General features: G+C 38.6%; 1 protein-coding gene across 1 annotated transcript in view; it reads right to left on the bottom strand.

Annotated features, from left to right (window-relative positions):
• Positions 1-11,354: 11,354 nt before the first annotated feature.
• LOC140228594 (anoctamin-4-like) overlaps positions 11,355-27,704 on the bottom strand; it is a 108,736-nt gene continuing 92,386 nt past the window's right edge. Inside the window, exons 23-26 of the mRNA XM_072308824.1 lie at positions 24,775-24,827; positions 20,057-20,268; positions 16,750-16,840; positions 11,355-12,264 (exon numbers count right to left, since the gene is read on the bottom strand). Coding sequence (XP_072164925.1) covers positions 12,064-12,264; positions 16,750-16,840; positions 20,057-20,268; positions 24,775-24,827 — 557 coding nt within the window. The 3' untranslated portion in view covers positions 11,355-12,063. The remainder of the gene's footprint in view (positions 12,265-16,749; positions 16,841-20,056; positions 20,269-24,774; positions 24,828-27,704) is intronic.

The raw sequence follows: 27,704 nt of genomic DNA on the forward strand, positions 1-27,704 counted from the left end.
TGAGAATTGGGCTTTGAACTTTTTGCGAGATACCAAGAAAACACCTATGAAATAGTACAGAGCATACCATTTTAAGAGGAATTCAAAGTTTATTTGATGAAAATCGGGTTTGGAATGACTGAAACATCCAAAAACAAAGTAAAACACAGCGATCGTAATAAAAGGTGGGTCCCCACACTATTAAAATCGCTGTTTTGGATATCCCAGCCATTTCAAAACCAATTTTCATCAAATAAACATTGAATTCCTCATGGAATCGCATGCTCTGTTATATTTCATAAGAGGTTTTTCATTTTCTCACCAAAATATGTTAGAAACCTGAAATTAGGTCTCAACCAAAACTATACGATCCCTTTAAAAGATTTTTTATTTCACTAAAAATGTCAAAGATTTGCTCTAACTTTTCATTTTCAGATATTTCTTAAATTCCATCATAATCATGTATTCAAGAGGGTTTACACCTCATAATTTGAGACAGTGGTATGATGTTTTATGTGAATGAAAGTTATCCATTTGATTCAAATTGCTTTTGCTTATATTTATTCTATTTTACACTGTAATGAATAATGGACACACATTTTTTTTTTTCATGATATTCAGTAAAACATCTACCTTTTGAGACAGGAAACTCAAGATATTGATAGTTTTAGACAGTTGAATGTGCCACTGATCATTATTCACACTGCAAGCAATCTAGAAAACAAAGACAATGCTTGTCAGTTTTTTAATTCTTTTCTTCTCTTTTTCTCCCCCTCTGCGCAGGCAACCATTATAGCTAAAGAGAAGATTCTCCGTCAGTGTAGAAGTGACTTTGCTTCCAGATTGGAAACGGTGTGCAAATGGTATGTGAATGGTCCTCAGACTGCTCGTCTCAACGGTATACCATTGGATACTTTTTGTAACGGGGCAACTTTCGGATGACCAATGGAAACACACCTGACTAATTCTAGTCTCAGTGAAGATTGTCATCTGTCCACAGACCCGCCGTATCTGCCTTCCACAGTTACCAGAAGGAGATCAGGCTTTCGGCTCTTTCCTCTCCTACTGGTCTATGGGTTGACGACAAGGAACTTTCACATAAAATCTTATAGCGTGCATTCACATCGATGGTGAAATACCGCAGTATCTTGCATGATATTTCTCAATGTGAACGCAAAAACACATCGCGAAATGCTTTGTGAATTACCTTGGTATTTAGGATGGCAATTTAAACTGTGCAGGAAAGGTGCATGCAAGATTCAAGTGTGAATCACGTCATGAAATACCACTGAACATACAGCGATGTATTGCTCACATGATCTGGCACACTTCCTGTCTTTTTCCAGTGGAGATATGCGCATGCGCAATGATTACCAGATATACCACGGTATTTTATGAGTGAGAACGGAATTACCACTGTGTCTATTACCATGGTATATGGTTTGTACAGTGCAAATATCAGTGTTCTTTAAAGCCACTCAACAATGATTGTTTGTTTGTTTGTTTGTTTGTTTGTATAATGTACACCTGGATTTGTGCTTATACCAGCAATGCCAACTGGGTTAGAAAATATTGAATAAATGCAGGTGAGGCTGATGTTTACCCAAGTACTATTACCTGGGTCTCCACACAACTCTGGCAGTTATGTGGACACAGTCAATAAAGATTAGTTATGATGTTAATTTGTTCACCGTAACAAGATCAAAGGTGGATATGATCGAACCACTGCTTCTGTTCCACACCTTATATACTGATTGCAAGCTGTGATAATATCTTGGATTCATAGGGCTTTCCAACAAGGCTGTATAACGTTATATATTTACATAGCGATTGTGAAGTTGTGATGATCATTGTCATTGTGTAGAAGGAAAAGAAATGCGTGCATACGAAGTATTTTAAAAGATTTTAAGTGTATGTATTAAAGTACATGTATATATTGAGATGTCTATGTATATGATGGGTAATGTGGTGAGGAAGATGGTAAATAGCAGTGAATTTTGAGAATTATTATATTATAGTCCTGGTGGCACATTAGAGGCATTTTGTGTAGACACTAGCACAGCACACATTCGACAATACAATTATAGTTTTGAGATTCAGTGTAACATCCATGCCCTTTTTCAGGAAATGGACTTCTAGAGTGTATCCTGGAAATTTGAATTCCGATTTGATCACGTGAGTAGTTCCCACAACGAACCTCCAGAACAGCGGGTCATGGAATAGTTTCCTTTTGCAATCAAAGAAGCCTAGCGTCAAACTTGTGTAATCCCCTCAAGTAGTATTGTTCTTTTAAAGGACTTTAGGCGCTATATTCTGAAAGCATCTGATGAGTAATTCCATCATGACAGATAATTGGGCAATAATTTCAACATTTTTACTCTCGCCATTTGGTGCCATTCCTTCACCACATTACACCACCATCATAAAGTAAAGTGCAATATTCTTACAACCAAATGATTATGTTCATTTCAGTGCATAATAACATGATGTAATGTAAGTTGTGTGGTGTATGTATGTCAGCTGTAAAACATTTTGGATTCAAACATGATCTTGCAAGCATTTTGTGGGACTGAAAACAATGCTTTACCTGATGTTCATATTTGGATGACCAAATTTGTAGAGTTATAAATTCTATAGTTACATGAACTTGCATCTAGGTGGCATAATTGCTCCTTATATCAGCTATTGGTGTGAAATAAAAGGTAACAGAAATATAATGTGACTAGTCATATCATGAAAGCCTGATGAAGTACCAATCACTGACTTTCTGATTGTGGCATTGTAAAACTTTCTGAGCTCTTCTATGATTTAGAATGAAATTTGGTCCACTTTTATCTATAAAAAAGAAAGAAAAAAGAAGATGTCAATGACAGCGTTATGTATAAATGTTTTTGAGATGATCAGTTTTGAAGATCAGATGCAGTCACGTATGCCAAAAACATTTCAGCCATGAACACGGAACATATCAGTTCTGAACATTCTACTGACTTGTTTCATAAGAAAAGGACGGAATCTCAAAACATCCTTCTAACACTTTGAAATATCGGACAAAAAGTAGTTTGAGCATTCCGTGTTCACTTTTTTTTTTTAACAAACAAGAAATTTCTTTCTTTTTCCTTATTTTGCTGACCAACCCATCTTGCAATTTTCTCAGCTAATCTCAGTGACTTCCTCATGGCTTACTGATGACAGGTGTTATATTTCTCCCAGCAAATAGCAGAGTGATGTAGTGCCAATTGATGCAATCGTGTGATTTTAAATTATATCAAAATTAAATACATTGTCATTAGAGTGACTCTTGTAAGTATTCATCTTTGTTAAATGTTATTTGTACATTTACATGTCTCTTATACCATCATAAACTAACACGAAGATATAAATAGATGTGATTTCATGGTGTGCACATACACAGCTGTGTAGGTTCTCAACAGTCTTTGTTTATTTTTATTTTATTTGTTTCTTTTTTTTTGGGGGGGGGGAAGGGTGGGTTGCTTTTATGAAAGCCAACACATACAGAATAACCTGCAATTCAACAGACAATGGGATTAATTTCTTTGAGCAAGGACATGCGTCATTATGCATGAACATAGGCCTAATGCAAGTCAGTACACTGTTTCAACAAAAAGAGAGGAAAATTGAGTTAGTACGTGCTCAAAATCCTAGGCTAAACAAGAAATTAGTTAATTTGTATGAAGCATATGTACAATACCAGAAGTCATCAATTGCCAAGTGGGGATTTCCACCAACAATACTTTTAATTGTATCATCATCTGAAAAAAACATGTCTCAGTCACATATTTTTTCTTGCCAATGGTGTTGACATATGAGCATGACTACCCATGCAGAGTGATCTATTGTGAGCACTATGTGTTACTATTTGTGTCCACCCCCACTCCTCCCCAAATAAAAAAAACTGAAAACAAAAATCAAGGAAAGAACCAACCTTGCGGGAAGATTGAAGTCCGGGTTGGTCTTCTTGTTGTTTTCCTGCTCACTGTTGCAGATCAACACTTAAAAGCACACACACACAAAACGTGCCAAGTCTCGTGCAATTTTGTTAGATAGTCAGACTTGTTCCCAATACACAAATAATGAATGTTCCTGAGTGCAATGGACAGAATATTTCATGAGGCGAAAGATGAAATGATCCATTCAATGAGGCTGCGCCTCGTCGAATGGATCAATACTTTCATCTTTCACCGAATAAAATACTCCATCCATTACACGAATGAAAGAACATTATTTGATTTATACAAAGAGATCCTTGTCATTTGATGATTTGTGAATTTAATAGAAACGCAAGAGATTTTTATTGTGTGAGATATGAGATCGATCGAGTGTTGAACGCAAAACGCTAGCACTGTTTGTCATATGCTTGATCACATGCACACTACAAACACAAGAATTTGACATACATATATACGTATTATATGCCAGGTTCTAGGCATGCAGGCAAATGGAGCACATTGCTTGGATCCCAGATTGCACAGTGAATTTAGCCACTATTACATGAATGATGATGTAATACATACCTGCCAACGTTTCAAGATGAAATATCTTACTCGTGGATTGCAAAAATCTTATTTTATATGCAAACTGAAGTTAAAAATCTTACTCTCAGTCAAATCTTCAGAAAATACACATGAAAGGTATATCTAAATATTTTTTTAAAATCTGATTTCTGTGAGAGAAAATCTGATTTTGCTCATTTTAACGTAAAAAATCTTACTGAATCTGATGAAATCTTATTAGTTGGCAAGTATGTGTAATAGCGAAATTTGAGAAACGATCAAAGCCAACAACCAATCGAACGACAAGGATCTATCCAGGTGTTACTGCTATATAAAGGAAAATAGTCACAGTAAAATATCAGATACATGTATTTGGCTATCAAGGCAAACCAATAGTAAAAAGAGATTCTTCAAGAGGCATAGCTGTTGTATTTACAAAAATGGAAGGGGGCGGGAGCTATAGATAACTACGTGTATGCACTCACTAAAATAGGCTGGTGATGAATGAGTTTTGTTGAAGGAGAAGGGAGAAGGAAAAGCAAAGATGTTTTAAAAATGCCTACAAAGTTAGGAATGTATAGGTTGGAAGAAAAGATAACCTCTGCAACAACTTTCTTTCTTGCTTTCTGGGGTGGTCTAGATCGTATCAGATGCTCTTCCTGTGTGCCACAAAAAAAAAAAGTCAATAGTTTTCACTTCGACAGTCAGGTATGCTTTAAATTCCTCTGGGCTCCACAACATTGCCCCAAAAAAAAGCATCATTGAAAAAAAAATACACACACAAGAACAAAATAAGGAATAAGAAAGAGATAGCCATAATATAACTTGAATATCAAAGGTTATGACTAGTCTAGTTTTGGTTTTATAAACAGAGAAGACTGACATCTTCATTATGGCTTTTTGTAGATTCTGCCCAGAAACTATTTTGGTGTGTCATCACTGTCTATACAAACTTCAAGAAGTTTGTTGTGAACATGTTTAAGTATAGCCAACCTCTTAAAAAGTAAAGACAGTAAAAAATTTTGAAGGCAAAAGTTGTAATTTGTTTCAAAATAGAAAATGCACATATCAATCATGCTTCATGATCTGATTAATCAAAAAAAAAAATGAAAGTACATGTATACTTTTTTTTATTTTTGGTTAAGAAAAACAACACTAAACATAACAGTGTATTTGTTGGCAGCTTGAATGATATTCATTTGCATGTGTGTGTACAGTAAAGGAATAAAGTTTCTGTTTACTAAGATGACAAATATATTTTATCCTCATGATGTGTAAGTTGATGCTGAGAATAAATGTGAATTGAGTTATCAATCTAATGCACTGTGTAAACATTGGTGTCTTAAGTTTGTGTTTCTTTGAAATTCTTCCTTTATGTGCATTTTGTGAGTGAGTTTGATATTCTACTTGACTTTCTGCTCTTTAACCCCTACTATGCCACTGACTTTGGACTATGTGTATATAAACACAATGGGGTTTTTTAGTCAGCCCATATCTAGAGCATGCAAAGGGTTTAGTTGAAAAGGACTTCCTGTACTTCCTTGGCATGTGACCGACCTTCAGGTTATCCATCAAGCTATTTGAAACAATCTTCTGTCAAGATATCACTGCCATGTGAGTCCAAAGATTGTGTTTGTATTATCACAACTATAGCAAAATGTTATCACGCGATTTTCCAACTCTGTAAGGGTTTTGTGTGTGTGTGTGTGTGTGTGGGTGTGTGTGTGTGTGTGTGTGTGTGTGTGTGTTTTCGGGGGGGGGTGTGGGTGTGTTGCATCGAGTATCAAGGTTCATGCGTGTTTGACTCTGGCAGAATTTACAGCATTGCTATCAGATCTAAAACAAAACAAAACAAAATAAAACACCAAAACTCTGTCAAAACCGGGGCAAACTTTAACTTCCTTGGCGTAGGTAAAAATATCCTTATCTTGCTGTGTATGTGTAGTATCAGTAATCATTAATTCAGGGGGGCCACCAAATTTGCCCTTTTTTGAAATTTGGTGGCCCGACTTTCAATTTTGGTGGCCCCGGGCCACCGGGCCACTGTTAGTGTCGAGCCCTGATTAAGTATTAAGTAGTGGTAATAGTAGTAGTAGTAGTGGCAGTAGTAGTAGTAGTAGTAGTCGTAGTAGTAGTAGTAGGAGTAGTAGTAGTAGTAGTCGTAGCAGTAGTAGTAGTAGTAGTAGTAGTAGGAGTAGTAGTAAGTAGTAGTAATAGTAAGTAGTAGTAGTAGTAGTAAAAGTAGTAGTAGTAGTAGTACAATGCAGCAGTACATGTACCACCAGTGGTAAATGTAAATTGAGCGGCAGTAGGCAGTTCAAGAAAAAGGAGTATAATACTACACATGTACATTGTAAATGTACATGTACCATAAGCACTTTCATCACAGCCTCACCTTACCCCTCTACACACACACACACACACACACACATGCACACACACGTGTCTATGGTGGAAATCAAGGACATGTTTTATTAACAAGAATTTTACCACATAACCAAGGACCTGTGTGTAAGCAGGAATCTTGTCAACCTTGGACTCATTCGTATACACAGTGTATTACCATACAACTGAGGACTTATTACAGTAATGTTGATTGAGGACCTACAAACATGTATTACCATACAACCGAGGACTTATTACAGGAATGTTGATCGAGGACCAGAGGACCTACAAACATGTACCCCTAAATGCAAAAGCAGAGCGTCTGGAATGGTCTGCGAACCGAGGACGTTGCTGGGTGTCCTCAGTTTAAATGTAAAGTTTGTGTGTATGTCCTCGTTTTCTACCATGGGTAAGTGCATCCACACACACACACACACACACACACACACACACATACACACACACACACACACATACACACACACACACACACACACACACACACACACACACACAGCAGAAACCAAGTTTCTTTGTAGTCATGGCCACTGAAACAGCACAAGAAGAACAAGATTGAGGAGGCATGGTCTCTTAGTTTATTATAAGACAACATATCATAACATGGGTACAATGAAATTGTGAGATTTAAGATATTAATTCCAAGTGTAAAAGTTTCCACCTCAACAATAACCAACCAGAACTGTGTAACTACCAATCTAATTCCATTCTCACATTGGTGCATATGCCATTTCCATGTATAAAAATAGAAACATTAGACCTCTATTGAAAAATAAGGAAAACAAATGCATAAATATTGAATATTCTTATCAAACTGATCATATTAGAAGATGATTATATGATTAAAAAAAAAAGGAGTTTATATAGCAAGAATATAATATGTCAATCACAGTACACTGTATTGTGAACCACATGGTTGATAAAACAAATAATCCTCATATAGAGATCTTTTCCTTTTAACAGAGAAAGGGATAACTGTTTAAACGTTTCTGTAAAAACACAAAAACCACCAAAACAATGGCAGGACAAAATGTGAATAATTATAACTTCCCTAGCTGAGATATCTGTGACTGATGTAAGGAAAAGAGTGTCCTTTAACAAGATAAAATGCAAATTACTGATCCAAACCATCCAATTTTCTCAGATATGTACAGTGTAGGTGAGAACTTTTATGCCTCGAGACAAGGGAAAAACCCAGCCTGAAAGCCCGCTGTCACCTTGTTTGCTACAAACAAAGTGTCAACTCCAACGTCATGAACAAATAACACAACACTAGTTCTTTTGTTAAGAGAGAAGTGTGAGATCTCATACATACAAATGCACCATGGGAAAAACATACAAACCATGTTGCACATATGGCATTCAAGACTACCGCATGACATTTGCTGTACTCTTGAAGAGATTTCATAAACAAAACGGACATTTAGAGTGTACCTTTTTTTTTTCATTCATTCTTGGCAAACACAAATGGTGTCCTTCCTCAGAAACACCAATTGTCTGATCTGCACAATACGATGCACTGAAGCATGCACCCCAAGTTTCAAACCAGAGTTCTCACAAGCCTTAACATGCTTCATACATGTACCTATACTATCTGTAAAGAGATACTCATAGATAAGGAGATATACACTACTGTAGAGTTGAAATAGTTGGTCTATTAACTCCCATTCATATGATTACAAAATTCATACACAATATAAATGATCTCTTACCCTTTAAAAAAAAAAATGGAAGATGTCATTTTTGTTCAGGCACCAGTTTCAGGTTACTTCAAGTTCAAAATGAGTCGCGGTAATGAGTTTAAACAATATGAATTCAATTAACCAGAGATCAACAGTTCATTCCAAATTTACATGGATTTTAAGTTGCTTTAACAGTTCCTGAGACTAAGACCATGCCAATAAAACATGAGATTACACTGAACTAGAAGAGAATGACACAAGATTCAAGATAGATCGACAGAAAAGGGATATAGAAGAAGAGTTCTGAAAGACAGACATAGTTATAATTTTCATCACTTGGTCACTTCAATCTCATTTTCAATAGAGGGTGTCACTCCAATGACCATGACCAGTCTTCCGCTGGTTGGACTTGTTTGACAGCTAGGAATTTGGTCCTAACCACTGTGTTACACCACAACATGCATCTTTCATGCTACATGATGTACTTTCAGTAATGCAACCCTCTGTACTGGGTAATATGTAATTTACATGTGATGTAGTGCCTGTGCGATAAAAAAAACAAGTTAACATACTCGTGCAGTGTGCTTGTTGGTGAAACAATATCCCCCTTGCCCTATTAAAAAATAATATGATCAGATGCAAATTCCACTGAATATGCTCTCAAGAATGAAATGCACATTTTCACAATTATTTGAAAATAAAGGAAAATCATCCTTTACTATATCACGGCATTGAACTATGAAACACAAGTTCATACATTTCATGCATATTACTCTATTAAAATTACTCCATCATGCCGAGTCATTAGCTATAAAATATACACCCTATGTTTACATACAAATATATATAATCCTACACCCTATGATTACAATGGTATAAATGTGAATACTTACACTCAACAAATATTTTGTCACTATATCTAACACATTTTTACAAGACAAACACAGGTACTTTAGAACAGCCACAAAAATCCTATACTACACATAATGAATGAAATATACTCTACATGATACTCAGATAATGCACACATGACCCTGAAAATGGTGAAAAGTCTTACAATCTTGAATCCCAAACATTCACTTTGCTGTGTTCATCAACAGTTCATAAAGGCAATCATGCGCACACCCACAGGGTACACCTAATTGCCCCATCACAATGGAATGAAAGAATTCAACTAGAAGTAACAGCATGTGCTGGAAATGTCCCCTTCATATTACGAAAACAAAACTGAAAGAGAGATGCACAACAGAATGCCCAAGACAATGCACTTCTTATAGACATGACCTTGGAAACACTGGGCATGACTAAGTGCTCATTCTCACTGGAAGCATTGTGATGTCACACTAATGGCTTTAGAAATTTTCCATTTAATTAGCTTCGTCATGTGAGGCAGACCTTCTAACAATCGTCTGTCTAACACAAATAACTCTACTTGTCTCAAGTTTTTTTGGGGGGTAAGAGAAAAGAATGATTCTGGTCATTAAAAAACTGTGAACAATACCCCGTACTATGCACCCTGCCGACCCCATTACCCTTACATGAACCCTTACATGAGTGGTAGCCTTTCTCCATGGAACCCACTGAGATGGTATGTTTGTATCATAGTAGCACACTCTGCTAGTTCTACTTCCATTGCTAAGCCTACATATGTACAGGTAATCACAATTCCAAGTTCTTTGCAAAAGACAGAACAAATCCCCAGTCTCAGCATTTACTTACTTCTTCAAATTTTTTGAGTGCTCACTATCCTTCTTATATTCTCAAGACTGAAAACCTGCTCTAAAATCTACCTTCACATGAATCTTTGGATTCCTCTTTTGTCTTTTTAAGACAAACTAGATGGAACAGACAAACATAACTCTATTGAATAATCAATACGGTATGCCTGTATTCCCTGTTGCATACATTTTAAAGCAAAATCATAGCAGTGAATACCAAGGTCAAAGAAGTACCCTAAACATCTTCTAACGGAGGAGTAGCCGACATGGCTAACATGGCCAGGTTTTGGGTCTTGGACATGTTTTCTGACTTGCCCAGGGTAATTTGATGGAGGGCCTGCTGGGCCAGGTAATTCTCTCGTTTGATACTGTTTTTGACATGCTCCGGCATGTCAGGCACAATGTAGGCCACAGCAAACTTGATGAATAGTATGACGTGCTGAGGGCGAGAAGGAGGTAAAAGGCAGCCATGCATTTACAGATCGTTTGTCGCACACGTGGAAATAATTCGCAGGGCGTGCGGAGGGGGGTTTGGGGGAGCCCGAGTGTTGCCGGGAAGCAGAGGGAGGAGAGAAAATGCAACAAAAACCAAATTAAAACAAGGATCCAAACTAAAAAAAAAAAAAATTAAGGTCAAGGTAAACACAGCCAAATCACTAATAAAGCACAAAAAAACAAAACAAAACAAAGCATAAACGATTGCAAGATTACTGATGCAGCCAAGGGAAGAGGGGGTATGGTAATGGGGAAAAAAAAAACAGCAACAGACAAACAATAACCCAGTCTTTAAAGGACAGCAGGCTTTCACTCCACTCAACATTAATAAATCATAAATAACTACATGAACAAAAGGAAACTACACACTGATCAGTAGTTGCACCAAAATTACTCAATTGTGATACACAACTAACATATAAATTTGGTTCAAGGGTCAAACAATTATCACTGTATATGTACATGAACCCATCTTTCACATACAGACTGGAAGGTAATATTGTGATACCACAAGCTGGTCTAAAACTCTTAAGAAAATCTCTTACATAACTTTTACCTTTAAAACAAGCTACAGCATATGAGCAAATATATTGATTGCGTTTAAAGCAGGAAAATATGCATTCTTCCTCAATACAACTTAAGGTATTAGCACATCTCAAGAAGAAGCTGTGAACGAGAGAAAGCTGTGAGAGAATTTTGAGTTTTCTGTATGATGTCAACACACTCTAAGTTTAGTTTGTCATGACAGAGTACAGATTAAAGGAAAGAATTATAAAGAGTCAGGACTATGAAATTATCATGCAATCCACAAAGAAGCAGTATTCAGTATGACCACACTGAAAAAGAGGTGCTAACTTCACCATTCGCTCTCACTGTATGTTTTCAAGGTAATCCAAGTCCTTCTTTCTTTTTCTTTTCTTTTTTTTTTTTTTTTTTGGAAGGAGGAGGGAGTAGGAATGGGTGTATTCATTTCACCAGGTTGTTTTTTTTTTCTCTCTCTCCTTTTTTTTTTTTGGCATATGAATGAAGATGTTGCATAATATGTTGGTAAATATTGTCCCACAGCAATGATATGAGTTTTGCATCAAAATGGTCGCTTAAGTTATAAAGGGCAGGAATACATTGATGGGAACAGGGTGTGTGTGTGTTCATGTTCTCAGTTGCTTGAGAATGTGTGCATGTGTGCATGTATCTGGTGGTGAACAACGGTATGATTTGATGAGACGATTTTTCGGCTGATGAAATGAACGAGTGGGCAGCAGCGGCGGCTGGGCCTCAAGGCTCCGCGCCCGCGGCCCCGTCCTGGGAGGGTCCGCCCGGGGGCACCAGCTTGTTGCTCTTTCCCCTGCTCTCCACCAGGGCCGTGTGGAGAGCCTGCTGGGCCAGGTAGTTCTCCCGCTTTATCTGGTTCTTGACAAACTCCGGCATGTCGGGGACGATGTAAGCCAGCGAGAACTTGAAGAAGAGTATGAGATGCTATGTGTGTGGCCGAAGCAAATGGAGGCAAAGACACAGAGAGACAGAGAGAGAGAGGCAAGATATATCAGAATGTGAGAGAGAGAGGGAGAGAGAGAGAAGAAGGGAGGGGTTAGAATAGAATTAGAGAGGAGAGATAGAGAGGAAGATTAAGATAGTGAGACACAGAGAGTGAGAGTGAGAGAGCAGAGGGGATGGACAAGAATCGAGATAGGTAATACACTCACAAACAGGATATGACAATTGAATACAGCAATCATTTTATCTGTCCTTTTTTTTTTTTTTTTTTTTTTTTTTTAAAGCAATGATTTGAAAATATGCATGCTGGTATAACAAGATATGTATTCGCATGGGTGAGCAACAACAGGAGTGATTTTATCTCATTTAAACTATAATTGCACTAGGATCACACTGAATCACACACAATATACAAGGCTTGACATTTCAATAGCAGTGGCCTGGTGGCCCATGGCTACCAAATTTTCAATGAGGTTATCTTCTGGTGGCCCAATTGGGCAATTAGAATTTAAATTGGATTGATATGGTTCCTTTTATTTTGGGTCACAAAAATATCAGGGGCTGGAACAGGTTACCAGAGAAAAAAAAAAAGGTTAGTGTTGAGCCCTGAAAAAATATATGTATAGTCAACCTTGCCTTAAAGTCAAATCTATTTGTACTGAAGAAATTGCTTCAATTTAGAGAAAATCTGACTTATGAGGGATTAGAATCAACAGAATATAAAGAGTAGAGGACTTGTGAAGACTTTTAACTAATAGGCGATTATTTAAATTACTGCGATGTCGACTTAAGCAAGGTTGACTGTGTCTAATGCCCAATGCTCACTGTGCGACCTGACCCTGAAAGCTGTATGGGGCACCAAGTGTCGCATGGCCTATTTCGTTACTAAATGACACCATTTCATTACGAAATGACTGATTTCGTAACAAAATAGGCCATGGGACACTTGGCGCTTAATACAGCTCGCACCAGCTCGCAGGCTCAGGTTGCATAGTGGGCATTCGGCTGAACACAAAGACACTTACGGGTATACAGTTTAATGGAAAGAGACAGAGATGAGATTATATAATCACTATGAGACAAAAACAATTATCTGTTCACATAAACAAGAGGTACAAGGACAAGTAAACACTATAGGCATGAGAACAGGATATACAAAAGTGATTAATGAATAGCTCCTTTCCTCACTATGTGATGTAACAGGTGTAGACAAGGTTGGGAGAAACTAAATGTACAAAGTGTATCACATGATCCACTCAGCGGAACCATTCAGTGTGTATACACCATGTGAAAGATGTGTTAGTGTATATGATGACAGAGGTGAGACAGGATCGATGTGGTATGCCATATGTCTCCTACACACTAAAATGCTAAATCCTTTCTTTAAACATGAAAGTGTATCCCTCTTGCGGGAAGATGGTAGTTGAACGACTTCTTGTCTTTGGCATTTGATATTGCATTAAATTAAATTTGATATCTCATTTAAATTGATTTGCTGTATTGGATTCCTTTCTAATGTTTCAGTGCTGTGCTCCTTTCAGCATGATATGGGATCATATGTCCCCAAATGTACATGTAGGTACTTTGTGAACAAGCCAATTATTGATATATGCACTGGGTTCATGTTACATTCTAGTGTTATATAGCACTACTCAGACTGCAGGTGCACCATCCTTAATCCCACTATCAGCTTTTTATCAAACGAAGAAAAAAAAAAAGTGGGGAAAATGTACATATAATTACTGCAAATGCAAAATATTCTGTGAGGTTTTTTATTTCCACAAACTTTGCAATTTAGGCACTTTTCACAAATTCAAAAACATGTGAATATATCAACTCTGATCCCAATGTGAATGTGAGGTGCAAGGACACATTTCTACATTTAGTACTGTATTACATAATTGCAAATTGAATCACTCACGAAATTGTCGAGAAGTTTCGAACTGTGAAGAATTAGACTCGCTAATATGTGGTATACAACATCATAATGTTCCTGTGCATCATAAAACTTTCTGTCTGGTCCAACCAAAATAAAGGCTGTGTCAGCATGTTTTAATAGACCTGTATCTTCAAAGCCCCTTTTCCATCCAACTTTCTTTTCCTTTAAAAAAAAAAAAAAAAACTGATTTAGGTATGTCGAATATTGATATGAAGCCAGAGAAACTCCTCTTTGCATTATTAAAATTACTAAAATTCCAAAGTCTCAAACATTTCTTCTGGCAACTATTACGTTAATTTTGTACATACACATATCATCGCTGGGGTGACATGACCTTGAATCTCAAATTTTGGTAAAAACAACTCTTTAAAAAAAAAAAAATAATGGTCATATAATCAGTTAAGTGATGTCCTGTCCAATTCCTAGCTGTCTTACCCCAAATATGAAGCCACCACTGCATGTCAAAAGAAAGGTAATCCCATTTGATATACGAGTGCTTTGGTTGCCATGTTGTTTTGCTCTCCTGAACATCTGACATTTTGTAGATACAAAGTCTTGTCGCTTCAGCGACTAAATGTACAATTGATATTTCAATTTTCTGTGTTTTGGAAGTAAGAAATAGCAGAAAATGCCCCCTCCCCCCCCCCTCCAAAAGAGAAAAAGAAAAAGACCCACACCATGAGTACCACCTGAATCAAACAATACATTTTGCACATGTTAGCTACCTCATTCTCAATTCTTAGTGAACCTTTTCCACAATGATAATGTGCAACAGCATTACAGCATCACATTGATAATGCATAAAACCACAAAACCCACAATATCCATATTTTATGACACACATGAGTTTTGATGTAAATATATATATTCAAAGCTTGATTTGTAGGCTAAATTGGCCAATACAAGTCACAACAACGACAAAACAAAACAAAACACCTTCAAAACAATCATCACATTTTTATATTGTCAATGTCAATTCCAGCACCACAGACATCAGTAAACATGCTCCCGAAACAACAAGGGGGAACATGGCTTTGTACGCATACAATGTACATGTATGTTAAAATCCACTCCATACGCTTTCAACATATGCATTTCACCACCAGGACAATATCCAGTTACACAATTAACAAGCCTGACATGTTGGTTTCCACATCTTGTAGCTAAAAAAAAAAGTATATAAAAACACAACAAGAAGGACATATTTTTGCCTCCCAAATTGCACACACAAACACACACACTAGCACATCTACATACACTGTACCAGCTACCAGGTGTATCAATCATCAACACAAACAAAAACAATCTAACATCCATCAACAAAATCAAAGCATCCAGTATCAGTTGTTTACTTTGGGTTTTTGGTCTTGTTTTTTCACAAGAGACAGAGAGGTGCAGGTTCTTCAAACCCACTTGATCACTTGCCAAAGGCAACTACATCACAGTGCAGAGGAAGTACTAAGAACAATGCTTTGCCTGTCAAAAAGTGTAAAGTAGTGAACATTCTAGGCTTGACACATAATATGCAGTAAATGTAGCCACATAAGCAAAACTTCATGAAGTTTAAGTTCTCAACATTTTGCCAGTGCTAACTCAAACTTCACGAAAACTTCTTGCAAAACTCTTTGCCAAACTTCCAACTACAACTTGGGAAATTTCTCGAACCCCTGCAAATCTTCTCACTGCTAAAAGCTGATACTTTACTAAGTTTGCCACGTGACTAGACCACCACCTGTTTATGGGCTATAGTGTACCTTTGTGCATTGTTGAATTAACAATCATTAGCTGTTAGAAGGCGCACACTTTCGTCTTACATGCACACACACACACACACACACACACCAGTGACCCACGCCAGAAGAACTTTTGAGTACTGAAACTTTGAGAAGTTTGGCCATCAGTATGAACGGAAGAGCCAACTGTGAGGTGTGTTCTAAAAGTTACACTTTGAAAAGTTTTGCCAGTGTGATTGTGGCTAGTGACAGATTGACAGCCCCAAAATCAAGTCAAAAATCCACAAACATTCACTCTGCTTTCTTTCCAATTTATCCCAATAAGCCAGCTCACAGTTGGCAATGATCTGCTGTGATATCTAAACCAAAGACTTGATACAAACATGGATTAATCTTTTAAAAGAGCATTTGAACACAGCCAAGTAAAAAGTGGTTATTAACAGGGAACATTGTAAGTCCTGCAAGAATGACTTTTCTTAATATGGATGAAAAAGAATAAACATTCACCACTTTATATTTCAATCAGCACCTTGAAGTTCATACATAAATATCTACAACTTAGGTTTAATAAAGACCTATCAAATTTTTCCAACACCTCAATAACAAGTCAATGTCAGAAAGTATACAATGACCTTTATTTGTACATGCTCAGATAACACCTGTGAACTGGCCTATACTATTGCAAAAGAAACTGTAGTATGGACACATATATGCACACACATACACATCCAACAGCAGCGTCAATCCAAGCTACAAAAGCCTGTCACAACATTGGCCAGTCAAAGAGGGACTTACCTCATAGATGATGATGAATGCCAGCTTGATCGCAACGACGAGCCAGTAGTCCAGGGTAGCTTCGTACTGGGCGTCGTACCAGCCGCGGTACCTACACAGAGCAGAGCAAAGCATCATTTCCGGCATCACGACCACTTATGACACATTGATGAATGCCAAATGCATCATGAGAAAGTCACATATTATTTCATGAAACACAGAGCCACCAATCACAATTACATATCTGGCACTAGATTAGGCGATAATATCTACTTCCAAACCCGCCCTCTGGTTTGCGCACAAATATCTGCTAAATTCCCCACATGCAATGAAATTGAAATAAAGCACAAGTACACTTTGCATCAAGTAATTCTACAGTTCTTCAGGGAAGCACTGATTCCTTTTACAGAGTAATTTCCCACTGTCATACTATTGACCATAAAGAGAGAGATTCAGACAGTATATACTGTAAAACGATGAATGTTCGCTTGCATTTTAATTTCGTTAATTTCGCGAGCAACAAGATTCGCGAAATTAAAATGCACATGAAAGTTCTTGTCTACGCTATATGCATTGAATGCCAGTGGCAGTTCGCGAAAATTTCATGCCGCAAAAAAGGCCGTCGGCTCCAATTCGCGAAAAATTCAAGCCGCGAATATATCATGTTTTACAGTAAGTCAAGATGTATGCACAACAACTGATGAATCAATGACATCAACACTTCATAAATGTCATAAGCTATGCAAACTTAAGCAAAATCACTGTTTTGTGCAATCCTCTGAAAGTTCAAATTTACAGTACTTTCTGCAATATTCTTTTTTCTATATTTTGCTTGCATTTTCAGTGTCTTACTTGTTGGAATTTATTTTTTCAATGAAAGTCAAAGTGGGCTTAAGGCAAAGCTGCCTGTTAAAATTTCAGGCTCTTTTAAAGGTTGAATGACTCCGTTCTTTCCTATCCCTCTTCCACATGCCCTTGAACTTTCAGAAAGAAAAAAAGCAGGAGAAAAAAAAGAGAGAAATTGGCATCAGAATGCCATCCACTGAATATCAACGAATAGACTGGTTAACAATCATATTCAAATTCACATTAAAATTTATGGATTTATCTTCAGTCCTGATGAGGTAACGAGCTATTCCTTTAATCTGTGCCTTAAAAACACTTTTCAATTCTTGGGGCAAACATCAGGCAAACTTTCAGGTTGCGAAGAACACGGACCTATCACACATACGGTCTACGGACGGAAGTCTTCTTATGATCCCATCATCACTGTCACCACATGATTACATGTACGTGCATCTTGGCGAGTACTGTACCATCTGGGCCCCATTTCATTAAAGAGGTTAGGACAGCAACTCTTGCTGGAATGGCAACTTCCGATAGCAACAGCCGATCAGGAAGCTGGATTCTTGTCATCAACATGATAATTACCATTCCAGCAAGAGTATCAACTTTTTATGAAATGGGAACCCTGATGTTTGGACAATGATGATACAAATCTATGTGCAATAGTGCGTCATCAGTTCGGTCTTATTTGCCTAAGGTGCTTTATCAGATTTTATATAACTCATTTCGAGAATCCTCTCATCTGATTGGTTAAAAGGGGAGTCATGAAAATAACTGTGCCATATTTTTGAGTTACTGTGACCGGGGCCCGGGCACAATTAGTAAATAGGTTTGGAGACAGTCGCGACCCCATACACATAGATCGCTCATATTTACGCACCAATGATACAACCGCCGGGCATTCAATCAGCATGCTGTAAAAGAGACTAGCGGACTGGTTTGGAGACAGTCGCAACCCCGTTACTTTGTTACGGTAGTACACGTACACTGTACACATAGATGATCACTGTATGCACCAATGAAACGACCGCCGCGCCGTCGATCAGCATTGATTACGAGTGCTGTAAAAGAGACTAGAATCTATATTTTCGGTATCTATATTTCGGAATCTATATTTTCGGTATATAAAACAAATAATGACTGCTTGATATTCGGGGTACAGTTAAAATTATGTAGGCCCTCGGTGATGTGAAAACCATAACCATGCCCTCAGCTTCGCTTCGGGCATAGTTACAGTTTTCACATCATCTTGGGCCCATAATTTTAACTGTGCCCCTCATAGCAGTCATTATTTGTATACTAACTGCCTTTGAATACACACCAATAATGGGGAGCAGTAAACCTCAAAACATGACAAATTTAGTGTCACAAAATTAATGAAGTGGACACTTCAGAACATGCATGCAACATTTTTAAAGACATACTGCACATGATGTGACAATAAAGAAGTGACACATGAGGGCTCACATGCCTCTGGGTAATAGTAAAGAATTTTATATTTGTGAGCATGTGTCACTCCCGTAACATTTTCTACATATACCTTTGTATGTATGCTATATTGCAATTGTATGGCCAAACAAATAATAATAATAATAACAATAATAATAATAACATGTCATCTACTGTTACTGTCTACGTTTACTCTGAGACAACATGCATATTATGGGAAAAATTAGACTACAAATCACAATCAACCTGCCAAAATATTTGCTTTCTCTTGTGAAAGATGTGCTTTTCGCAATGAAATTTCTTGCGCAATGATTTCCCAATATACACTATATGTGCACATGCATATTTCTTGATTTAAGAGAGTTATGATCTTCTGCACATGTATAGTTTTCAGACTCTTCAAAGTGCCATCTTGTTTATATCCAGGCTGGCTGTCCGCGGTGATGGTGAGATCAAAACAAGAGAGCATATTTAAAATGTTTTTGTGATGCTTTTGATAGAAACGGGTGCATGAATTTAATAATTAACCAGCGGTGAATGTCCATGTGTTCCATGTGTAGCAGGTTCACGCCAAGAAGAACCACTGTCAGAAAGGCATGCATAAAATTTGAATCTATTAGTAAACCTGCCTATTCAAACAAAATGTCCAACAAGAATTCCCTTTTGGATTTTTTTTTTCTCATTGTAATCTTTCAGTCAACATGGGTATTGGATGCTTTGCAAAAATGCAAAAAGCATTGCTTCATAAATCTTCAAGGATTGTATAAGTATTATTAAAATCTGCTCAGCCCTTGAATTATTACTTCAACCCACCATGTATGTACATTATATCTGCCATTGGTCCTTTAATCACCAGATCATTCACTGGTGTGTTCCGTTCATTGACATCTCTCCCCCCGACATGCACCTGTTCTTAACTACAGTTCAGTCATGAAAATCTAATTCCCATACGTCAGTTGTTGCTCTGGTGTGTGTGTGTGTGGGGGGGGGGGGGTGGAGTCAGGGTCAAACCTGGGGGGTTACGGTTACGTACCTGCAAATGCCGACGGTATCGTTCCACTTCGGGTCGCCGGAGGTTGCGTCTCCTGGGTAGGTCTCGTCCAAGGGGCGGGACTTGTTCTGGAAATCATTGGTGTCAAAGTACGAGAGGGACCACTCGGTGTACCCAGTCAGGGTCCTGTTACCGTAGAGATACTTGTACACCTGCCTTGGGATGAACTCTGAAGTGAAGGCAATCACCAGGGCCTGATGTTGGGGAAGAAATGCAGAGTGCATGCACCAAACACATCACTTAAATCGTTCATATGTGGTGAAGAGACATTTTGCACAAACACACACACAGACACACATACTTAGACACATACAGTGTACATATGCACATTATACAGTTGACCCCTGCTTAAAGGGATCATATAGTTTTGGTCGAGACCTAATTTCAGATTTCTAACATTTTTTGGTGAGATAATGAGAAACCTCTGATGAAATATGAAAAAGCATGTAATTCTATAAGGAATTCAATGTTTATTTGATAAAAATTGCTATTGAAATGACCGAGATATCCAATAAAGAGGCGATTCTAACAAAGTGTGGGACCCACACTTTATTACGATCGCTTTGTTTTACTTTGTTTTAAGATGTTTCAGTCATTCCAAACCCGATTTTCATCAAATAAATGGTACGTATGATCTGTACTATATCATAAGTGTTTTCTTGGTATCTCACATAAAGTTAAAAGTCCAATTCAAATCTCCACCAACACTGTACCATCCCTTTAAAAGGGACTTCTGGATGATGGATTTAAACATCTATAGGTTGGTTACGCCGGGCAGAGTTTCAGAATTTACAGCAGTTGGGATGAGGAGTAAGAATGTTTTCAAAATTAAAAAACAAATCACAGTGAACAAGGACGGTGGCATAGCAGCTTCACGTACACAAAAATGCATGATTGGGTTCTCCAGGAAGCAAAACAAAAGAAGAACACATGCATACAATGTAAATTCTACTGAGGTGAACTTGTCTAGCAAGTGGTATTGTAGTGGAATTGCATTGCTACATACATTACTGGAATATATGAGCATCCTATGTCATTGTCCTTGTGATACAGTACCTTGCACAGACAAGCTCAGAATGTGTGCTATGCAATCCTATACATTCATCAGAGACATTTTCATTAAATTTGTTGAGACAGAAAATTTTGTTGTGATAAACTTGTATCTAGGGCTGACACGCACACGTGTACAAAAAAACAAAAACAGGAAATTGCATCAACCTTAGAAACAACAGTCTCCTCCTAGTTACTCAAGTAGCGTCTTCTGTTGCCGAATTCCTTTTATCAGTCACTGGTGTTAATGAATTTACCAGGCACCTGTTGGTCTGCAATGCAGCCACTGCTAAAAGCAGAAATTTATAGAGAATCTAGAAATATGACAAGTTCGATATCTACGGAAAGCTAAGAAGCTAGTTAACAAAACTGGATATCTTTTAGACGATGTAACTTTACCCCCAAACTGTTTTTGAGATTGAAAAACACCCAATTTCCATGACCACGTAGCTCCGTTCGCTACAAGAAACATCGGATTTGAGCGACGTCACCTAATGTGTATGAGCTGATTTGCCGTACGTCTATATGAGACCCGCTCTGGCAAAACCCGAAACTTCTCGGCAAATGTGATTTCGCGCTACAGCCCGAAAAAGGTCAAAAAATGACCTACCTCAGGGACCAAATTGACATTTTGGTATCACGTTGTAGGGGAAATTTTCTAGTTTCTGACTGATATCAACAACATTTCAAAATACAACCTACAAAATGTGGAATTTTGAAGAGAAAAGTGGGATGTCAATCTCAAATGTTGGCCAAAATCTTACGTCTAAAGACCAAATCGCCTTCGCTTACGGCGAAAATGACTGTTCTTTTGGCGATCGTGTTTTAGATATTCTGCGTTGAACCCTGACACATTTGGTACCTACAGAAAGCTCTACCTCTGCTTATTCCAAGTATGGTCATGGCATGATGTCATGCTACTCACTTTCATTCACAAATTCATCTGAAACATCGCGTAAACAGCCTTGTTGCTTACCAAGACAAGTGATCGAAATACGTGTTCACGATTGGTCAACTGCGCCGAGGACCCCCTTGTTTACAAGCAACCTACGTGTTATACTATGGGGATCGCTGCAGCAGCGATGCATGCTTGCAGTGTATCGTGACTGCTGCTCAGCACGGAAATGTTGCAGTTTCCCGCTTTGTTAGAGTGTTTTTTTTTAGCAAGTTGAGGTAGAAATTAGAATTTAAACCAACACACAAGAGAAAAAGGTCACATTTATCTAACAAACCTTCATCATGCCATTTCGAAGAAGAATCAAGCTGAAATCACGGCATCAAGGAATACCTCTCACTGCCGATTCTGCTGGTACTGTTGTGCGTACACCTGATCACGGCAATCGCGAATCTTGAGCTGATTACGGTAGGTTTTGCGCTTTTCAAACGTCGTATTTCCGTAAATTTATGGGTGTAAAAATGATTTCCAATCAATTACAGCCCTTTGACTTAGTTATCATCCTTCATGAGTATGTATACCTCAGCTATACGCAATTCCCCCACAATGATCGATTTGTTGTGTCAATAATAACAGTAAATTGTTGCTGTACGAAGGAACAGCTGATCACGGCAATCGTGAATCTTGAGCTGACGATAGGTTTTGTGCTTTTAAAACTTCGTTTTCCGTAAATCTATGGGTGTAAAATATGATTCCAATGAACACAAACAAACAAACAATTTCACGACGTGAATATATAGTTCTGGCGGACGATTTATTCTAGATTGACAAATTACACACCAATTTCCTGAAAAGTGCGCACAGTTTGCCTATAGATACGTAAATCCCACTGGGTTGCATACACACGTGGTGACGTCACAGATTTGGCACTTTTCGTAGCCGCATCGAACTTTTTCCAGTGCTCAAATTTGGTAAAAATAAAGATTCTTATATTCAAAGCAGAGACAACTTTATTGCATGATTTATGTTAGAAATTAATCAAAATAACATTAAATGATGGAAAACAGTCAATTTATATGATATTATTTCCTATAAATTTCTTCTTGAAGCTGTGAAGTGCAGACTGCTGGTGCTACGGTCGGCTCAGTGTGCAAGCAGGACTACATTCTGCCATGGACCTATGTACTACACACATGGACTATGAACGGAGGTCTTTCTTTGATCCGACCTGCATCGCCGCCACCTGATTATGTGCATCTTGATGAGTACATCCAGATGTTTGGACAATGATGATTGTGTAACTGTTCGTTGTCACTGACAAAAGAACCATTTCCCTCATTTCGGTTTTATTTGGCTGAGGTGTCTTTTCAGACTTAACTGCCTTTGGAAAATCGACAATGATGGGGAGCAGCAAATGTCAAATCATGACCAATTTTGTGTCTCAAAATTAGTAATTACTGAAGTGGATACCTGTGGACGTGCATGTAATGTTGCTTAATGGTAAGACATACAAGTCATCTACCATTACCGTCAATGTTTACTCTGAAACAATGTGTGAAAAATGGGGAAAATTAGATTAACAAATTACAACCAACCTGCCGAAATACTTGCTTTCTCTCGTAAAGTATGTGTGTTTTGAAAATGAAATTAAATGAGCGATGATTTCCCAGTGTATACTATAACTTCACATGCATTTTTCTTAATTTAAGAGAGTTATTATCTTCTGCGCATGTACATAGCTTTTGGATATCTCAAAGCGCTGTCTTGTTCGATTCCAGGCTGGCTGTTGGTGATGCATGATGAGGTCACAGCAAGAAACCATCTATAAAGTGTTATTGTGATGCTTTTCATAGAAACAGGTGTTTGAAGTAATAAACGAGCAATGAATGTCCATGTGTGCTAGGTCCATGACTCTGCTTTGCTTGGCACTAAATCCTAAACTATGTTTACACAATTACTTTGTACGCATAGCTTTTGAGACTGGGCAAGGGATTTGTTTTGTAGTGATGACCATGGCTACATTCATTCCATAAATTGCATGTTTTTTGTTTGATTTTTCATGGGAAGATTTTTTTTTTTAAAACAAAGTTTTTAAATTGGAAGGATGTCTAAAGAGGAATGAGTCCATTCAAACTGATGTCTGGTCCTGTCTAAATGGTAGAGTTAATGTGTCTTGGTAATGTTGCTGTAATTTTGTCTTGTTAAAGCAGTTCTATCTATTCAAGTCCAGCTTTAACAGTGGTAACTGAATATCTGGTGTGAGGATTAACAATTTCTTACTCTTTTCAGGAATTAACAGTACTGTGAAAAGAATCAGACTTGATAGTAAAACAAAGTAGTATTCAGTACGACTGATTTTTCTTCCACTGCACTTCAAATAACTCCCTGCATTTTTTGACTGTTCATAACATCCACACAGATAATGCGCAAAGCCAAGGAAAAAAAAAACAACCCAAATCATTGAAAAGTTATCAACCATCTTCGATGAGAAAAAATTTCACTGATCACACATTCAAAACATGCAGCAAATATTCTCAGCACATAAAAAGACCCCACACAAACATCAACAGACAAGTGCTATAAATCAATCAAGTAAAGCTGATTCGAACATGATTTTCAGGTGCATATAAATGAACATAAAAAAGTGTCCAGAGCTATGCACAAAGTAGATTTCATTGTATGGAATGAATGCAAATACAAAGGTGTATCATACAGAGGCCATTTCTAGGCATCAATGCCAGTTCTGTATACTTACGTTTGTCAGAACAGACAGGTTGCCAATAGATACCAGAATGGCATACCAAGCACCTGGAGACAGGGAGACAATACATTGGGACATGTGACTTTCTGGTAACATCCGGGGGTAAAGACATACTCATACACAATGACATTTGAAGGCATATGTGATATCAGAATACTCAGAAGTGAGTATCTTATTTACTAGCGTAGCCATACTTACCCATCCCAATTTTACAATTGCTATTCGTCCCCTCAACGCGAATAGCCACCGGTAATTTCTTTGCATTTTCCCTTTAAGCCCCTGAGAACCGAAGCGGGAAACCCCGCCAGGGGCCTATATAAGCAGCCCTCGCGCTGCGCCCTTCCTCTTTCGTACCCCTTAACCAAGTGGTGAAATTGCCACCGGGGAGGAGGGAGGGTTCATGGGTAAGTATGGCTACGCTAGTAAATAAGATACTCACTTCTGAGTATTCTGATTTACGGCGCTTTGCCATACTTACCCATCCCAATTTTACAATTGCTAGATTCCAACGGATATTTATAGGAGGAGGGTAGGCAATACACCACTGACAAATTTTCGTTACTACTGGTTTCCCCTACCATTTCTTGTCTTTCAAGTCCGCGTTAGACCTGAGAGGGGCACGATAACACTGCTTTTGCAAATTCTGTCCCTTGGCTTATTACATCAGAAAGGTAGTAAGAGATAAATGTGTTTGGGGTAGCCCAGTATGCTGCTTGCAGGATTTCTTCTAGAGATACGCCCTTAAAGAGGGCCCATGATGCTGCTACTCCTCTCGTGTCATGGGCTCTAAGCGATTCTGAGGATAAAGTTTCATCCCCTCCTGCCTTTATCCCTCGCACTATCCATCGGGAAATTGTGTCTAAGGAGGCTGGGCCGTGGGGTTCAGTTGAACTGACAAACAACTGTTTAGATTTACGGATCTTTTCGGTGTGATTAATGTACCATTTAAGGGCTCGTACGGGGCACCAAAGTCTGTCCTCTGATACTGACGAGAATGCTTTCATAGCTGGAATTACCACCTCACAAGGTTTTGAAGATTCTCTCTGATTTTTGGCTATAAAGCCCGGTTTCGGGATCATACGAACTCTATCCTTTTCCCAGCGAATGTGACCTGATTCGATTGTGAGGGCATGGACCAAACTATGTCTCGCACCTGTCGCTATGGCTAGGAGAAATACCGTCTTTACTGACAAATCAAGCAAGGAAGCCTTGTGCATTGGTTCGAATGGAGCTTTGGTAAGTCCCCGTAGGACGCTGGGCAGGCTCCACCTGGGACATAGAACTCGCCGAGGGGGATGCTGTAGAAAGAAAGCTCTGGTTAGTCTACACAGAAATCTGCAATTGGATACTGTTTCTCCGTTACTAAAACCTGTGTGGATAGCTCCGATAGCTGATCTGTACCCTCTAATTGTGGAAATACTAAGTCCCTCATCAAATAGTAAGAGTAAGAAATCTGCTATCTTACCTAGAGGGGCTGAGGTTGGATCAATCTGCCTGTTGTCACACCATGTGTAGAATCGTTGCAGTCTTGAATCATAAGTGTTCCTTGTGGAGGGTCTGAGAAATCTAGCAGCCATATTGGCAGCCCTTTCTGAAAGGCCTGCGTCTTCTGCGTTTCTCCTGAAATGGGCCAGAGTGTCAGGCTTAGTTTCCCGGGATTCGGGTAATACGTTTGTGTACCTGGTTGTTTCAGTAGGTCTTTCTTTGCTGGGAGCGTTCTGGGGATGTCTACGAGCAGTTTCGTCAGACGTGGGAACCATGGTCTTCGAGGCCACCATGGGGCAATAAGGAAGATTGTTGCGTTGTCCGTTATTACCTTCTCGAGCACTTTTGGGATCATTGAGAATGGTGGGAAGGCGTAACCTAACATCCCTTTCCACGACGTCGAGAGTGAGTCTATTGCAAAGGCTTGTGGGTCGTGATGTTTCGTGCAATATATGGGAAGTTGTTTGTTTAGAGAGGATGCAAACAGGTCGATCTGAGACTGCGTTATATCGATTACTCTGTGCGCTATTTCCCGATTGAGTTGCCATTCGTTGGGGAGATACTTCCCACGGGATAGAAAATCTGCTATGTAGTTCTCCTTCCCGGGTATGTGGCATGCTTTCAGAGAGATGTTGTGTTTTAGACACCATTCTAAGATCTGCACTGTCAGGCGGCAGAGGGTTGGGGATCTTGTGCCCCCTTGCCTGTTTATGTACGATACTACTGTCATGTTGTCTGACTTTATCAGTATGCATCTGCTCATTATTTGTGTTTGGAATTCTCTCAGTGCCAGCTGGACTGCTTTCATTTCCAGTACGTTTATGTGCAGCTTTGCTTCTTCTCTCCCCCAACATCCCGAAATTTTCTTGTCTGAGATGTGAGCTCCCCAGCCCTGGAGAGATGCATCTGTCGTTATTGTCAAAGAGGGGGAGGGGTTCCTCGTTGGTTTTCCTTTGTGTAGTACACGAGAATTTATCCACCTCTGTATTGCAGTTGCGACCTCTGGTGATAGAGGGACTAGTTTGTCGAGGGGATGATATCTGGGTCGGTAATGTTTCAGCAGGTGAAGTTGGATGGGTCGCATTAGCATCCTGCACATATGTACCACGTCTACCAGACTCGACAAGAGTCCTAAGAAGGTTAGCCACAGTCTTGCCTTCGACATTGTTGTCGACAGTAGTTTCTTCCCTATTGCCATTACTCTCTCTACTCTGTGTTCCACTGGGTAGGCTACTAGCCGGGGTATGGACAGTTTGGCCCCTAAGAACTCTGGGTCTGTTGTTGGTGTAGTGTTCGACTTTCTCAAGTTGATTATGAATCCCAGATGGGTGGCTAGGTCTATTGTCATTTTCAGGTGGGCAGTGATTATCTCGTGGGATGGGGCCAAAATGAGCCAATCGTCTAGGTAGCAGAATAGAGTGACTCCTCTTCTTCTGAGT

Source organism: Diadema setosum, chromosome 5 (assembly GCF_964275005.1).
Source record: "Diadema setosum chromosome 5, eeDiaSeto1, whole genome shotgun sequence".
Classification (NCBI taxonomy): Eukaryota; Metazoa; Echinodermata; class Echinoidea; order Diadematoida; family Diadematidae; genus Diadema; species Diadema setosum.